Consider the following 17,163-nt stretch of genomic DNA (forward strand, 5'->3'; position numbering starts at 1 on the left):
GGAGGCCGGGCTGCAGCTGGATGAGGGAGTCCCTGGTGTAGGTGAGCCTTGGGGTCATGTTGAGTGTTGAAAACAAGTCCAAAAATCACAAAAATGAGGAAAAGGAAAAAGGAAAAGAATACAAATATACAGAGTAGACGGCGAAAAACAACAACGAAAAGAGCATTCAAGTTAGAAAAAGAAGGCAAAACTGCTCAGCTGACTGTCCGGTCGACCACATGAGCAGCGACCCAGAACCATTGCAACCCATTAAATTAGTGAAGCAGTGGGCAGCCGCCAATCCAGCACCTGGCGAGCAGTTATTTTTCTGTCGATTTACTCCCTGTGTAATTCTGATAGCTGATATGAAGCATTCTTTAGTAAAATCTTTTAAAAAAACACCCTATTTTTATTTTTCCATATTATTTACTCATTTCAGTTCTATCCATATAAAATATTGACACCTGCAATATTGTGACAAACTGGCGAATCCCTCATTCAACTTCAGACAAAAGTAAGTAACAGAGCATTGAAGAAAAGCGTTTACTAAATTCAAGTCTAATAACATGACATTTGGTTGTTTCTTAAGAGACCACTGCGTCCATGGATCTCAAACTCAGAGGGAGAGATTTCCAGAGTCTGGGGTCACTCTGGTAAAAGCTCTGTCTCCTTTAGTTTTCAGCCTCGTATGACGTAGAGTAAACAGACCCTGATCACAGGCCTAACCCGCTGTGGACGTATGGCTGAAAAAGTTCAGTGATGTAAGCTGGTGCTTTCCCATGATGATACATGAGTGAAAAATGAATTACAATGATGAAATAAATGAATAACATCCATCCATTCACTTCCGCTTATCTTTTTCAGGGTCACGGGGAGCGCTGGAGCATATCGCAGATGTCTAAGGGCGAGAGGCAGGGAACACCCTGGACAGGTCGCCAGTCTATCGCTGGGAACTAAATGAATAACAATGAATAACAAAAGAGAGAATCAAAGATTGAAGTCTCTGTGACAGTCGGATGATTTCCATAGAGAGGCACTTTGCATCAGCAGCACCATGCTCCAGTGCTCTGGGAGAGTTTATAGTCCTGAGAGTTGAACACTGGATGACTGACAGCTGTGCTTCATCACAACAGAAGCCACAGAAATCCTCCTCATCAAAAACATGACTTTGATCTGCGTCCTCATCTGGACTCTCCTCTGCTGCTGCTTCACAGGTAAAGTCCAGAGAATCAAACTCCTCTCCTCTATCAACATCTGTCCCTCTGAAATGAAGCCCACAAAACCATGAAGCTGCTTTATGTTTTTGTCTCTGTGTCCTCAGAGTCCAGAGGAAAGATCACAGTGACTCAGCCTGGAGCAGTGAGCTCTGCTGTGGGAGAAACTGTGAGCATCAAGTGTAGGACCAGTCAGGATGTTCATGGCTCTAGCTTGTTAGCCTGGTACCAACAGAAAGATGGAGGAGTTCCTAAACTGCTCATTTATGATGCTGACACTCTAGAATCAGGGATTCCAGATCGTTTTACAGGCAGTGGATCAGACTCTGACTTCACTCTGACCATCAGTGGAGTCCAGGCTGAAGATGCAGCAGTTTATTACTGTCAGAGTCTTCATGTTATCAACAGTCAGTGGGTGTTCACACAGTGAAAAACAGTCGTACAAAAACCTCCCTCAGTCAGACTGAACAGAAACTGAAGTGACTGCTGCAGCTGGAAGATACTGCAGAGACTGATACAGTTCACTGAGGACACACACACACACACACACACACACACACACACACACACACACACACACACACACACACACACACAAGGTTTAAATTAAACTACTAACATCTGTTCTGTGAAGAGTTAGGGTTAGCTTTACTCTTCAGTGACGACTTAGACCACACAGGGTTACAGTGGAAGTAGTTTTTTATTATTATTAATATATTAATCTCTTCATGTATCAAACCAACAGTCTGGAGTTTCTGATCATTTCAGTGGGAATCAGTGTGAGACTGACTTCACTCTGACCAACAGCTGCACTCAAACAGAAACACTTTAGAAGTTAGCATTGATGCTACGACTATCTTCCAGGACAGACTCCAGTCTGAGGAGAAGACCTTGTTGGTCAGACACGAGCATGACCTTCACCTGCTGCAGCTCCAACCACTGCTCAGAGAAGGACTGCCAGCTGTGGATTTCAGTAGAAGAAGTTTCAACTCTGCTGATCTTTCATTTCCACTCTGAGCTCAGTAACTATGGCAACAGACAGGCATCACTGCTGAACCATGGCAACAGAAGGTTTCAGTACTAAAGATGAAAACACAAACACTGACTTCACGTTTGACATTGTTTAAAATAAATGCACAAATTCAAAGGTCAAAGGTCAATCACATAAAAATACAATTAGATGAATTAGTCGACTTTATCTTTATCTCTCATCTTAATCCTTGAGCTCATTGGTTAATCTAATCAAAATATCAAGTTGTAAATAATGTAAATATTGTGATGTTCTCAGCACTGAGCTGTAAACAGCTGCAGCTGACTGACTCTGTGTGTTTGCATATGTGTCCTGCCTCTCTGCTCACAGCTGTTAAGAGGCCAGTGTTGATCAGTGGCTGTCCAGGCCTTTCAGAGCCACTCACTGGTGACTCACTGGTGACTCTGTGAGTTAGTGAGAGTCTGTTTATATCTCCTGTTTAGTTTCATCTTCTCCAAAGTCTTTATTTGACTGAAGAAAGCGAGGAAGTGTGTCATCACTAGTCAAATACAGGTTACAGAAACTCATTCTGATCTTTTACTGTTTCTGTTAAACCCAACAGAGGAAGCCGTCACAGTCATACATGATGGAAACTACAACAAAGAAACTACTCATACCTGGGTGAAGCTGGTGGATGCAATTCATTGTTCTCTGTTATTTGTCACTTTTTATAAATAACCGAATTAACAAGAATGTGATGTGAAGTGAAACAGCACATGTGAGTGTCATAAATGTGTGTCAGAGACAGATGTGCTGATCTGTGGAAACGTCCTTACTGAAACCTCAGGATGGTTTTCAGACAGAACAACAGTTAAATTGAAACACGTGAAAATCACCATTTGAAGATTTCTTTATTGTTAATTTTTTTTTAATCATTAGCAATACTACAAGCAGTAAAACATGAGATTTAAAATCAGAGTGAAACAGAGACAGAGAGAGAACAGACTGAGGGCAGCAGCAGAGTCTCAGTGAGTCAGGTCACAAATGTGAACACTGATCTCTGCTCAGTATCTCTGAGACCAGAGTCTGGTTGCCCTGGGTGGCCTCACAGGTCACAGAGCCCACCTTCATCCACTGGTATGTAGAGAGCTTCAGGGTGCTGCTCCAACTATACAGGCCGTCATTCTGCAGCACACCAGGGCTCCTGCTCTCCTCCCTGTCACTGCTGCTTCTTCCATCCACCTTCCAGGACAGACTCCAGTCTGAGGGGAAGCCCTTGTTGGCCAGACATGTGAGCGTGGCCTTCCCCTGCTCCAGCTCCTTAACGGAGGGGGGCAGCACCTTCAGGGTGGGGCGGGTATCACCTAGGAAACACCAATCAGCTTAGAGGACAGGAACCACAATTTGAATTTCTCCGTTAAGAAGTTTCTGTCAGGTGTTTTTTCTGCTCCACCAGTCACTCACTCACACATTGTTTCACTTCCCTTTAAGAAACCTCTCATGCATATCAGCACAGAGAGAATCATCACACAGTTTGACCTGAAATGTTTTCAAACTACACTGGAAATAAAAGCAGATGTGCAAACAAGTTTTTCTTTAAAACCATGTAAAGTCTGAATCATAGACGATTAGATATCAATCATTAAGCATTTTCGATTCAAAGGCCCATCTGACACAATAACACTTTGGATTTTACACATTTTCTAATCCCCTTTTCAAATAAGAGTTATTATTTGGAAAGTTTAGAAACTAATCGATGGATAATGAAGTTTAATATTGGTTCCAGATAAAAATTTCCTTTCTCTGTGACAGAAATGTAGACAAAAAAACATTTGCTCTGAGTCACCTTCCATCATATAACAGCAGAATAACAAATATTAAAATTGTCATAAAAAATTAATCTTTCAAGCTCTCTAAGACTAATTTTAAGATCCACCTTAATCAAATTTCATAATAAAAGCAGTTTAATGAACTTACTTCCAAATTCCAGTCTGGTTCCTCCACCGAACGTGAACCACAGTGATACAAACTCATTGAGGCGCCGCACAAAAACCTCTGACTGTAGAGAGACACGGCTCTCTGACTGTCAGACTGAACTAAACCTACAAGCCCTCAAAATAAAACTTTACATGGAAACTAGAAATAATAATTAATACTGTGAACTACCCCACTCTCAATTATTCACTGTAATAACCTTTCACATATACATTTCCAAATGTGACTTTTGGAGCAAAAATATTAATAAGAAAGCTAAACATTAACATTCGACATTTTCAATTAAGGAATAAAAATTAAAAGAAAAAATGAATAAATCAGCTTTATTTTTAACTTACTTCCAACATCCAGTCTGGTTCCTCCACCGAACGTGAACCACAGTGATACAAACTCATTGAGGCGCCGTACAAAAACCTCTGACTGTAGAGAGACACGGCTCTCTGACCCTGAAACAAACAAACTCAACAAAATAATTCACTGTTTGTCCAACACACTTCATGCACAGACAGTCACAACAAAAAAAGTATTATGTCTTGTAGTTACAAATTTTCATGTATCAGTACATAAAAAATAAATTGGTCTTAAATTAGATATTGAATTACCCTATTTTTCGGACCATAAGGCGCATTAAGCGAAAAAAAACAGTCAGATAAGTTAAACTTTACTCACCTCATTCTTCTTGCTTCCTACACATCTGTACCATTGACTCATTAATGCTGAATTCTCTCGCAGCTGCTCTATTCCCATGATGTTGCAGTATATTAAGGACTAACCTCGTATTGTGGATGGATTATCTCAGTTGTTCTGAAGTTTGGTCCGTTTATCATATCAATATCAGCCAATCACATGACAGCAGCTCATAGCATTTACACATGTAGACATGTTGGACACAGCCTGCTGAGGATTAATTCAAGCATCATTAAGAAAGATAATTAAAAGTGTCATGGTTGTTGATGCCAGACAGGCTGATCTGCTGGGATTTCTTTACACAGCCATTTGTAGGGTTGACGGGGAACGGTCTGAGAAAGAGAAAATATCCAGTGAGCTGTAGTTTTCTAGGTGAAAATACCTCGTTGATGTCAAAGGCCAGAGGAGAATGGCCTGAAAGTTTTGAGTTTATAGGAAGGCAACAGTAACTCAATCAACCACTTGATACAAACAGGAATAGCATGTCTGCAAGCACAACATGTGACCTTGAAGCAGATGGGCTACAGCAGTAGAAGACTGCACTGCAGGGACCTGTCACCTAAGAACAGGAAACTGAGGTTATAATTCATATGGAGTGACCAAAATTGTAAGAACAAAAAAACAAAAACACGGTGCTCCAATGGCCTCCACAGTCACCAGATCTCAGTTCAAGACAGCATTTTTGGGATGTGGTTGAAAGGGGTGTCCAGCTGTCAAATCTGCAGCAACTATATGTTATACTTGTTGAATCTATGCTACAAAGCATTCAGGCAGCTCAGAAGGAAAAAGGGGGTCCAGCCCGGTACTAGCAAGGTGTACCTAATAAAGTGGTCTGTGAGTGCATATAGTATATGTTTCTGTGTAATTACAGTAGCAGTGCCATGGCATGGACGTGTGACACAAGACTGAGATTATGCATTTCTAAATGTTTCAACTTAAACGTCTTCTGAGAACATGTGTCCATATGTGATTATAATTGAAGAGCAATTTCACTGCTTTGAAGTAATTTGAGTGGAAACACTAATGCAGTGTTGGACAGTATTCAGCAAAGTGACAGATCTGGAGTTCTGTCTGACAAAACTGTTTCGAAGAGTTGTGAGATTCAAGTGGATCAACGAAGTAACAAATCCCTTTATTAGTGTAGAAACAACAGCAGTGTGTATGTGTGTATAAAAACAGTGAGAAAGGCTAATTTGATTGGGGAAAAGCATCATTGATTTGAGAACTGCAGCAAACTGACAGAAACTGTAATATATGTTTGAGGTGGATGGTACTGGAGGAAATCATGTTGTATCATGTTGTTTGAACAAAATTTAATTTTGGATCACAGCCATCTGAATGGTCTCCTATAGCAACATTTTAAAATTGACATTGTCATCAGAAACTTTAATGATCAAAACGTCGCAAACAAAACCAATAAAATGTTATGCTTAATTAAAAATGTGTTTCCAATAAGTCAAACAGCATGAATCACTCAATAGTACTATAGATACAGTGAGTATAACTGCATCCATACAAATAATATGTGGTATTACATTCGTTCCAAATACCAACACAGTGGCACAAGTGTTTAGAAAACAGTTTCTCCACAAAGTCTATTGTATTCTCACTGTGAAGCTTTCAGTTCTGTCACATGATCTTCACCAGCAAGTAGAATTTACTCAAAAACGTTACTTGAATCAATGTATCTGTATAAATGTAAGTGTGACCCAACAATGTACACCATCATAAAGTCACTGACTAAATGCTTTCCATGAAATATTTAATGCTACAAACATGAACGAAGGAATTCAGAAAAAATAGGAATTTCTTACTTCTCCACATCCTGGCAAAGAGCAACTGTTAAATGAACTTATTTTAAATATAATCAGTTAGTAGTTCTTCAAACCCATCAGGATCTACAGAATGTTGTAAAAACAACAGGAGATGTCCAGACCTTTACTTTTTCACATTGTGCCTTTAAACTTGGTCAGATGATTTCCATAGAGAGCCGCTTTGCATCAGCAGCACCATGCTCCAGTGCTCTGGGAGAGTTTATAGTCCTGAGAGTTGAACACTGGATGACTGACAGCTGTCCTTCATCACAACAGAAGCCACAGAAATCCTCCTCATCAAAAACATGACTTTGATCTGCGTCCTCATCTGGACTCTCCTCTGCTGCTGCTTCACAGGTAAAGTCCAGAGAATCAAACTCCTCTCCTCTATCAACATCTGTCCCTCTGAAATGAAGCCCACAAAACCATGAAGCTGCTTTATGTTTTTGTCTCTATGTCCTCAGAGTCTAAACCTCAGGTCCCAGTGACTCAGCCTGGAGCAGTGAGCTCTGCTGTGGGAGGAACTGTGAACATTAAATGTACAACTGGACAGAATGTTTGGAGCTCCAACTTTTTATCCTGGTACCAACAGAAAGATGGAGGAGTTCCTAAACTGCTCATTTATCAGTCCAGCACTCGAGCATCAGGGATTCCAGCTCGTTTTACAGGCAGTGGATCAAACAAAGATTTCACTCTGACCATCAGTCGGATTCAAGCTGAAGATGCAGCAGTTTATTACTGTAAAGGAGAATTTGATGTCAACTCTTGGGAGCTCTTCACACAGTGAAAAACAGTCGTACAAAAACCTCCCTCAGTCAGTCTGAACAGAAACTGCAGTAACTTCCAGCTGCAGCAGAGACTGACACAGTTCAATGAGCACAAACACATTTTCATGAAGGGACTGAATTTGTCATCATATCACTCAAAAATCTAAAGTTCACTATTAAATGATCATTATGGTGGAAACTTCTTTCTACCCACTCAAAACTCAGGAAATCTCAAACTAACACAGTTGTTGCTGTGAATCTTTGAGAAGTTAGAAGATGCTTGATCATGAACTTTGACCTCAGCTTCATAATGGATCACAGACACACTGTCTTTAAACAAAAGAAACAAATCTCAACACTCAGTCACCCTGAAGCTCAATGATTTCTAAAGATTATATCGAATCAGTTTAAAGTCAAATATATCCAGTTTTACATGCAGCTCTTATGAGACCAGAGTTTTTCATTTTTTTCTCGTGTTCATGTTCAGACAACAAACATTTGAAAGTGAGGCCTTTATCCTGCATGTTAGCAGCTTTCAGCCAATCAGAGCAGAGTTCAAGGTGGATTAAAGTACCGATTTGAGCCAGCAGTAAGAGTTTGTTGGCTCTGACTACAACCAGTACACTGTAAACCCGAATGTTCAAAGTAATTAAATAGATTAAGTAGTGTATACTCAAAGTCTTTAAAAAGTTCTGTTAACTTAAATATGTCAAGTTCGTGTAACGTGTTCTTCTTTTTGAGTAAATGAAACTAATAATTTTTGATTGAATTGAACTATTTCTATATTAAGTAAGCATCACTTAAAATCATAACTTAAGCACAACGTAACACAGTTAAGTTAGGACATATAAGAATGGTAAAGTTCTGTTATTTTTGTTGTTTCAAGTAGGTAGGATTTAATAATAAACTTAATTTATGTAGCACATGCTAAAATACAATAAAATCTCAAAGTGTTTCACCAAATAAGTAAAATCAAATTGTCTTAAATGCATTAGTGGAAGACAAAATGTATTTATTTTAATATTCATTGTCTTATCAATGTATCCTATATATATATATTTTAATTTTTTCCTTAAGTGTTGAGCAGCTGCAGGAATCAATTTTTATTCCGAGTTAATCTCTGATTCACCCTCCGAAGCGGAAGGCGGCGCTAATGAGCAGTATACACTGATCGTTTACCGCTATTTGGAAAAAAATACAAAACACAGAAGAAGTAAAGGTATATGGGCGGGAAACAGCACCAAAGAGGCAACACCGACGACTGGAGAAAGTTGGACCTAACGGCAGCAACTAGCATCACTGGACTTACAGTAAGTTTTCAATGTTGATATTAGTTTATTGTTAAAATACGAATATTTAGTTGCATTTTGGGGGCGTGTCGAAAAGAATAGCAGAAATGTCGGTCCGTGTTTTTTATGTGCTTTGCTGCTCTCCCCGAAGGAAACTTTGCGCTTGCAGAGCTAGCATTAAGTTGTTGTAATGAGGGTCGCAGGCTGTTTAAAAAGTTAGATACTACTTGTTCTAGAGGTGGCGCCCGGTCGCCTAGTATGAAACAAAGTGTTTTAATCTCTCTAAATTTTGAAACCCCCTCTCATGACTCAGAATAGTTGGGTCCAAACAAGCCCGTTGTCCCTGCAGTTACACAGCGGAGATACCTGTCTGCAGTGAGAGTGCTTTCAAGCCGCTATATTTTAAACTATATGTGCAAATAAGTGGTGCAGGTGTATTAGGCGTTTGAGCGACGGTCTCGATAGGTGTTTTTTATATATATCAGTCACTTTACGCCGTAGAATGATCGGGAAACTCATCCTTCTAATACACCTGCTCTGACGAGCCACGTTGTTCACAAGCCAGAGTTAGAGGGCCAATGAAAGAGCACGGCGCACACATCGTCTCCTCTCACTTTGCCTAATTAGTGGAATCACTTGTCAATCAACTTCTGCCAACCAATTGGCACTCTTGGATCACTAAGGTCCTTATAAACAAACCTGTCGATCAAAACAACCAGAATCGTTAGGAGAGAGAAGCAGTGATGAGGAGCCTGACATTTTTGACATTAACTGTGTATGCACATTAAATAATTTCAAATAACATATGTTTGGGGGGACCTCTCATCAGTAAGGCTTTAGTTTGTAGAAATGGCGTTGTTGTTGATTTAACCATGCCGTTAAAGTTCAAGTGCTGCTGCTTGTCTTCAGTATTGTAATATTTGCTCGATGGCTTTAGTATCTTGACTAGAGATGCATTCACACTTTGGGGATTAAATGAAAAGATCATTAACAGGGAAAAATTATAAATGGAAGTATTTATAATTTGTCACCGTTTGGATGCTTTTTAATTGTTCATCAGTTTATGCCTTTGGATCTCTCTGTTCCAGCTTCAAGAATTAAGACAGAGTCAAGGAAGAGAACTGGGGATGTGATAAAGATACCAGGTAATTCGTTTTGTTTGTGAATTCTTCTACCAATCACCTCTCGCTCTCGCTCTCTCTCTCTTTCTCTCTCGAGTTGTCTTAAAAATATGTTAAACTAACTACTAAACCAACTTTACTTGTGCTATTTTCCACCTATAAAACATATAAAACAAATTGTTTTGAGGAAAACAGGTTGCCATTTTAAAGCAGTGTTAGCTGTAGTCCATGACCATGTCTTTGTGAGCTAATAGTAATTCACTTATTGTTATTATTTATCACTTATTAATATAACTTAACTGTTATATTAAGTTGTAAGTATAAGGAGTTCTGTTTTGTTTCCAACATGATCTGGCAGTGTAAGTTGTGCGCAGCTTCCTTCACCTCCAGAATACAGTTATTTAGACACTACAGGCTGCAGCACAGCCACTATTCCCGTATCAGCCCTCTTCCATGCCTCTACACTGATTGCATTTGTACATTTCAGACACTTAATGCATTGAGTACTCATTTGTCAAGATATCATACAGCACAACTTAGCAGTTGTGCAGAGCAGAGTCAGAGGCCTGTGTTATTTAAATGCCCTTTATGCACATTTCAGCAGCCCTTTTCTGAAACAGGCCTTTTCAGTCATCTCAGAAAGCATTTGAAAAATCATGAAACAGTGACATGCCCATATAAGGATTGTAGGTATAGCACAAATGTGTACTCTTCATTCAATTCCCATAAAAGTAGAGCACACCAAGCAAGTCTTGCAACAGACTTTCAAAGTGATATTGTCAGTGAGGATCCCCATAATCTCCAAGCCAGTATTTCTGAAGTAGCTAGTGACTTGCATGAAGAATGCCCAGGCCAGAGCACAGAAGTGGGGAATGATGATCAGTGTGACACTGACAGTCTAAGAAATCAACTTAAAAAAAATGTGTCTTCCTTATTCCTAAAGATGCAGGCTATCCTCCATGTCTCAAACACGGCTACTCAAGAAATAGTAGAACACTTGAATCAGATCTTCTCCTTATCTGAGCCGTTGATCAAAGAGGCAGTTAGTGACATATTGCAGAGAAATGGTCACAGTATTGCAGAACCTACACTGAGTGAAGTTGTTGCCACTGTCATGGATTGCAATGTTCTGTCTACATCAACCTCTAAAGGTGCTGAGTTGAGTTCAACCAAGCGCAGAAAAACCTTTATTGAGTGCAACTACCCTTGTGTAATGCCAGTGGAGTATCAGCTGGATCAACCTGGACATACCAGCATGTATGTTCCTATCCTTTCAATGATTCAAGAGTTGTTTAAAAACACAGACATTCTTAAGAAGATTACTGAACCAAATACTGCATCTGGTCAATATGCATCATGCTCTGATGGCTCTAATTTCCTTGAAAATGACTTACTGTCAACAGGGGATCTCATCCTACCACTCCAGCTATATATTGATGAGCTTGAAATTGCCAATCCACTTGGCACATCACGCAAAATTCACAAACTTTGTGCTGTATATTGGGTCCTCGCTAATGTACCACCAAAATACCGATCAGCATTACATGCTATACAGCTAGCAATACTGGTAAAAGTGACAGACCTCCACAAGTATGGATATGCAGCTGTACTTGCTCCATTGCTGCGTGATGTTCGTACTCTGGAACAAGACGGTGTCTTCATTGAAAGAGTTGGCCAGAATGTCAGAGGCACCATCTTTTGTGTTTCTGCTGACAATTTGGCTGCTCATGGATTAGGTGGCTTTGTAGAGTCATTTAGAGCAGGACATGTTTGCAGATTCTGTATGGGCTCAATTGAACAGTTTCAAGTAATTGAAGTCAGAGAGAGAAGGTTTCCTCAGAGAACCGAAGCCAGCCATGACCTACATGTACAAACTGTTCAAGAAAGTGACACTTTGAGCAGCCACTTTGGTGTTAAAGGTGGCTGTGTTTTGCATGAGTCCCTGAATTACTTCCACACAATCACGGGGTTTCCTCCAGATATACTCCATGATCTTCTGGAAGGTATTGTTCCCGTGGAGCTTTCTCTTTGTGTTAAAGAGATGATCCGGCTGAAGTACTTCACTTTGGAGTATTTGAATCACAAGATTACATCATTCCCATATCAGCACACCGATAAAGTGGATAGACCTCAGCCCCTTCACAAAATGTTTCTTTCTCGAGGAACGATTGGAGGTAATGGACATGAAAATGCCACTCTGCTCCGACTTCTTCCATTGCTTGTTGGCAGTGTAGTACCAGAGGGTGATAAGGTATGGGCAGTTTTGATGGAGCTGAAAGAGGTGGTAGAGTTAGCATTGTGCCCATCATTTACTGATGAAACCTTAGACTATTTTGTGTGCAAAATCAGTGATCATAGACAGGCACTGCTAGAAGTTTTCCCTGAGGTTAGGCTCCGTCCTAAACATCACTACGTGGAGCATTATCCTGCTCTAGTTAAGTGCTTTGGGCCCCTGCTGCACGTTTGGACCATGCGGTTTGAGGCCAAGCACCGCTTTTTCAAAAGAGTGGTGCGTGACACTCAAAACTTCAAAAATATTTTGAAGACAATGGCAGTCAGACACCAACACATGATGGCATATCATCTTGCTGCGCCATCATTTTTCAAGCCAAAAACTCAGGCATCCAGGGTTGACTCTGTTCTGGTTTCAGCTCTACCAGAGGTTGCTCAAGCACACATTAGAGAACAAACAACTAGTGACACAATCTACAAGACATCAAAGGTGACCATTGATGGCACAGACTATGTCTGTGGAATGTTTCTGTCTGTAGGAGTCAGTGGTGGACTGTCTAAATTTAGCAAAATAAAACAGATCTACCTTGTGAATCACAATGTATCTTTTCTGTGTTGTGACTATGAGTCCTGGTATGTTGAACATCTGCGGTCCTATGAGCTGTCAACTGCTGACACAAGCCTGTCAATCCACCTGCAGTCTGATCTCAACGATACAGTCCCTCTCTCGGCATACAAGATAGACGACTCGCTGCTGCTGACCCCCAAGCGGTTCATTCAAGTGAGACAGAACTGAGTTCAGGTAATAATGAATGGTTCTTTTATTTATCAGTTATTGTGTTTGTATTCACTTTCTGTATAATTGAGCAATTAATATATTCTATATCGTACCTTTTAACATCCTGATTTTGTCTTTTCATTAGTACAATGGCAGCTGCACCTCCCCAACAACCAATGCTTATTCGTGTTGTTGAGACAGACCGGGCTAGAAAATTAAAACTCAGCTCACGACCAGCCTCTGTTGATGCACTGATCAAGATTATAAAAGAACAGCTGGAAATCGACCTTGACTTCAGTTTGCTTTATGAAGATCCAGACTTTGACGGGAAACTTACTTCCCTTGCAGACATTGAGGAATTGCCAGAAAAAGCTGTTGTGCACATCTCACTTTCAGAAGACTCCAGCTCTACTGCATCTACTGATCTACTTTCAGATGTGTCATCTCCAGAACGTCTCAGTAGGTGGCCTCAAGGTCCTTTTCCAGTTCCCACATTTGCATTTGATGTTGAACTGAAACTTCAACATGGAAATGCCGAATATGAGAGGAGCAACAGACACCTTAAGCTGACTAGAGACCTCAAGCACAACATTTTAGAAAAGCTTGCATCTACTATGTATAGTTTTAAGGCTTACCCAAGTGATAAAGAGATTGCAAAAGCTGCTGAGGCTCTTGTAGCCAAACATCCCTGCTTGAAGGAAGCAGGATCTGAGACTGGCTGGAATGGATGGAAAAATAGCATCAAGTTTAAGATGGGCAATTATAGGACCAAGATGAGACGGGCTGGATGTCAGGAGGTCACTGTTAATGCTGGAAAAAGAAGTAGAAGTAATCCTGATAATGAACCTTCACATTCCAACATTAAAAGACCCAAGAGAGCAGAAGTCAACTTCCTACCAAACTTTCCCCAAGGAAAGGATCCTTCAAGCCTTGACCAGTTGAGGCAAGCAATTGTTGAAGAAGTCAAGAAGGCTGAGAAGAACCTGCCCCTCATTAGAAAGTTGATGGAGACCACATTTCCCCTGCGCAGACAAACCATAGTGATGTCCTGCCCACCAGTGAAGGAGCTCTTGGACCTCTGGCCTGCTCTAAAAATGGAGTCTGAGGTAATATGGATCAGCTCTCTTTAAAATGAAAATTGTAATTCTTACTCATGTGGCAGCTTTTTGCTGCTTTATAAAGCTGTGCGAGATTCTTCAAATTGAACTGTATTGTCCTTCTGCTGTAGTTGTATGCAGAGTTTCAGCGGATTACAAATCAGAACCTGCCCAATACATTCTACGCTGAACTTGACCGCCATCTTCCTCGACTGATGACCTTATTCAGACAGAAGGCATCAAAAACTGGGAAGACAGCAGATGCCCTGGCTGAAATTCTAAGAATTCACGATGAACAGGTAATAATAGGTTGTTACACATTTCATAGGTTGAACCAGTGGAACATTGGACAGGTTTAATGATTTAAATGAGCTTTTTGAATTTTGCTATTAGTCCACTTTGTGTTTGCTATTTGTCTGACTGTATTAAAGATGTGAACAGGTTATTTGTGGACATATGTTCTGATTTGACTGTTGCTGTTGTTGTTCAGTAAACTCACCAGTATATACAATTCTGTTTTTATCTGGCAATAGGAAATCCATGATATCCACACCAAGCGCACTACCGTTCTCCACGCCCTTCCTGTCTATCTGTGTGAGGATGTCTCTGGATTTTTCAGAACCTGCACTGTGAGTGTCCTTAAGTATCTAACAGATACTACTGTGTATATAAACAGTGCATCAAAGTACAAACATGTATTTTGATGCACTGTTTGGACTTACCTTTGTTTAGTCTACCCATACGGTTTCCATGTATGGTCTTTTCTGTCTCCTCACTACGAATGAACCGAATTGGTGTTTTGTTGAAAGTGATAAGATGTTTAGTAAAACATTTTCCTGTGTATTTCCTTTAGCTTAGTTTCAGTCTATCTCACACCACTTGATTCTCTGGTGAATTAGCTGATTTATGTGTGCAGAACATGGATCTTCTGTTTTTCACCTCTTACAGTGAGACCCAGGTCTCCCTTGTAAAAGAGGTATTGGATCTCAACGAGAGTTGGTAAAATGAGAAATTATATGTCGTCTGTTGTATTTCTTGGGTTAGATTGTGATTAGTATCTCTTTTTCATTCATTCAGGACGAATCTGATGAGTTGGAGCTTGATGATGTTGAAGTGGCCCTCTTCACTGTCGTCAGTGACCATGACACGACAAGTCCAGTTCACTACCAACCTGTGAAAATCTCTGTCGTCATTGAAAGTGATGCCGTGGTCAGTCTCCCCAGATTTGGTGAAGCCTTCCTGGTAATGTTTGGACTGATCTATGCACTTCACCTCAGCTACCCCAAAGCCCTGACCAACACTTTAGAATTTACTCAAAAGATTTTACTTGGTCTAGAAAGTAGTAAACTGTCACCCAGGTTACAGACCCTCAAGAATGACTTGGTTATGTAGAAACTCATCTGAAAGAAGGATGCAGGGTGAAGCATTATAAAAGGCTAGTTCAAAGTTCTCTGCTTTTATCTAAATAATGCCTCAAAACGTTTTTGTATTACTCTACAGGTGTTCAGCCAATAGGTCCAAACTATACAACGAGCCTTTGTTCTCATTAACATAATGCAAAGCAACACTAATGTTTTGTATGTTTTAATGTTTTTTGTAATACTATTTCTAAAACATTGTGGGCTGCGCAAGATGACCTAAATTTCACTGTTTGATACTTGTTAATGTAAACAAATAGCATTGTAATTCACTCAAATTGCTGCCCTGTTGCCTTATTCAGATATTAGCCAGAGAGCCAAAAGCACATTTTGATATTATTTATTATTATTTGGCATTGTTCTTTATTACTCTGACAGTTTTCCTGACTAAACAATTTTTGGTCTACTTATTTTAATTTATAAATGTTTTTGTTAATTATTTTTAATTTTTAAAAAAAAAATGTATTTAATTTCAACATAATGTGCTAAAAGGGAGCAGGCAAGATACTGTTCAATGGCAGATGTTTATGACTTTTGCATATTAAGTTACCGATACTCAGTGTAATTGAGGCAATATATTGCCTCAAAATTTTTAAGTTTTGGGTCACATGTTTTTAAGTATCAAGTAGTCAACATATTTGATTAACGTGTACTTAAAATAATGACAACACAAACTAATAAACATTTGAGTGTTGTTAACATAAAAATGTTGTGGTTGTGTACTTATTTTTTATAAGTTCTGTGAACTTATTCCTTTGAATTTGTAAACTTGAAACTTTAAGTCATATTAACTGCAAATATTTGAGTTGACCGTTCTGAAAAGATACAAGTACCATGTAATCCAAACTTTTATGTTCTGGAAAAATTTGACTTTTGAGTTGATCAACTTAAAAAAATTGAGGCAATCGATTGCCTCAATTTTTTTGAGTTCTGGTAACTTATTCGGGTTTACAGTGTAGGAGCCACAAACTCCAGCAACACCAACTGGTCAACGGAAACTTATTTTCCCCTCGTGACTGGAGGTTGAGGGGGGGACACTAGGCTGTGTGACTGAAGGCTGAGGATCCACAAAAGGTTACAAAATACAGCAGATTCATTTGTTTCTTTAATACTTGTAAATTCTGATTCTTGTATAAGAGATTTCTTTAATATTGTAATTATGTTAATTATTAAATGTCTGTTCACACTAAAAGAAATGATCTTGATATTTAGAGAACAGGTTGTTCTTTCTGTAACCTCGGCCTGTTGGTAGTTTAATTCTGCAGTGGGTCACATTCACAAGTTATTTAGTCCAAACTATCAGTTGAATCATTGATCTCAGTATTACTACACATGATTATTGGAGGTACAAGTGATGAATGCAGAAATGAACTTTTTTATTAATAAAAAAACAAGGATCAATGAAAGGAGTGATAAAAGGAAAGATGTGAAAAGTCAGAAAAATGAATTTGCTGAAGATAAAAGTGTCTGTCCTCAGTTCCAGCAGGTCACCAACGGAGGAAGAAAAAGGACCATCTCTTATAAGATTGAAACAATTTGGGGTGATCAGTTCAGTAATTCTTCAAGGTTATTTGATATGATCATAGATTTTAATGCATCGTGTTATCCAGTCTTCTTAATTGTCACAGCCTGGGTCTGAGGAGTCTTGATAAAGTAATATGTTCTGTTGGTAGTGTTGGTTGTGCTCTTTCTCCTTTCTTTCTCCGTCTCTCTGTGTTTATGTTTGTTTGCACTCCCGGATGTTTTGGGTCACCAGAAGGATCGCGACCCCAGAAGTGTTCCCGCGCTGGAGGCAGCCACAC

At 39.6% G+C, this 17,163-nt stretch overlaps 1 protein-coding gene, 1 pseudogene and 1 gene segment (V, D, J or C); 2 read left to right on the forward strand and 1 right to left on the reverse strand.

The window, feature by feature from the left end:
* The first annotated feature begins 873 nt into the window (after positions 1 to 873).
* LOC148096615 (Ig kappa chain V region 3547-like) lies at positions 874 to 1,623 on the forward strand. The segment is given in 2 exon segments: positions 874 to 910; positions 1,301 to 1,623. Coding segments are annotated over 2 exon segments (360 nt in total).
* Positions 1,624 to 3,074: 1,451 nt separating this feature from the next.
* LOC148096616 (Ig kappa-b4 chain C region pseudogene) lies at positions 3,075 to 11,565 on the reverse strand (annotated as a pseudogene).
* LOC148096617 (uncharacterized) lies at positions 8,468 to 16,157 on the forward strand. Of its 3 annotated transcripts, none has more exons than XM_087834977.1 (7): positions 8,468 to 8,736; positions 9,804 to 9,860; positions 12,697 to 12,870; positions 12,992 to 13,952; positions 14,075 to 14,242; positions 14,477 to 14,572; positions 15,021 to 16,157. In XM_087834977.1, exons 4-7 carry the CDS (start codon positions 12,996 to 12,998, stop codon positions 15,333 to 15,335), a joined length of 1,536 nt encoding a protein of 511 aa, XP_087691103.1. In that variant the 5' UTR covers positions 8,468 to 8,736; positions 9,804 to 9,860; positions 12,697 to 12,870; positions 12,992 to 12,995; the 3' UTR covers positions 15,336 to 16,157. The 3 variants fall into 3 exon arrangements, with proteins under 3 accessions (XP_087691103.1, XP_087691104.1, XP_087691102.1); XM_087834978.1 differs by having other exon boundaries at positions 12,769 to 12,870; XM_087834976.1 differs by lacking the exons at positions 8,468 to 8,736; positions 9,804 to 9,860 and having other exon boundaries at positions 10,013 to 12,870.
* Positions 16,158 to 17,163: the final 1,006 nt, after the last annotated feature.

Source organism: Neolamprologus brichardi, chromosome 22 (genome assembly GCF_056152115.1).
Source record: "Neolamprologus brichardi isolate AB-2024 chromosome 22, ASM5615211v1, whole genome shotgun sequence".
NCBI classification, from domain to species: domain Eukaryota; kingdom Metazoa; phylum Chordata; class Actinopteri; order Cichliformes; family Cichlidae; genus Neolamprologus; species Neolamprologus brichardi.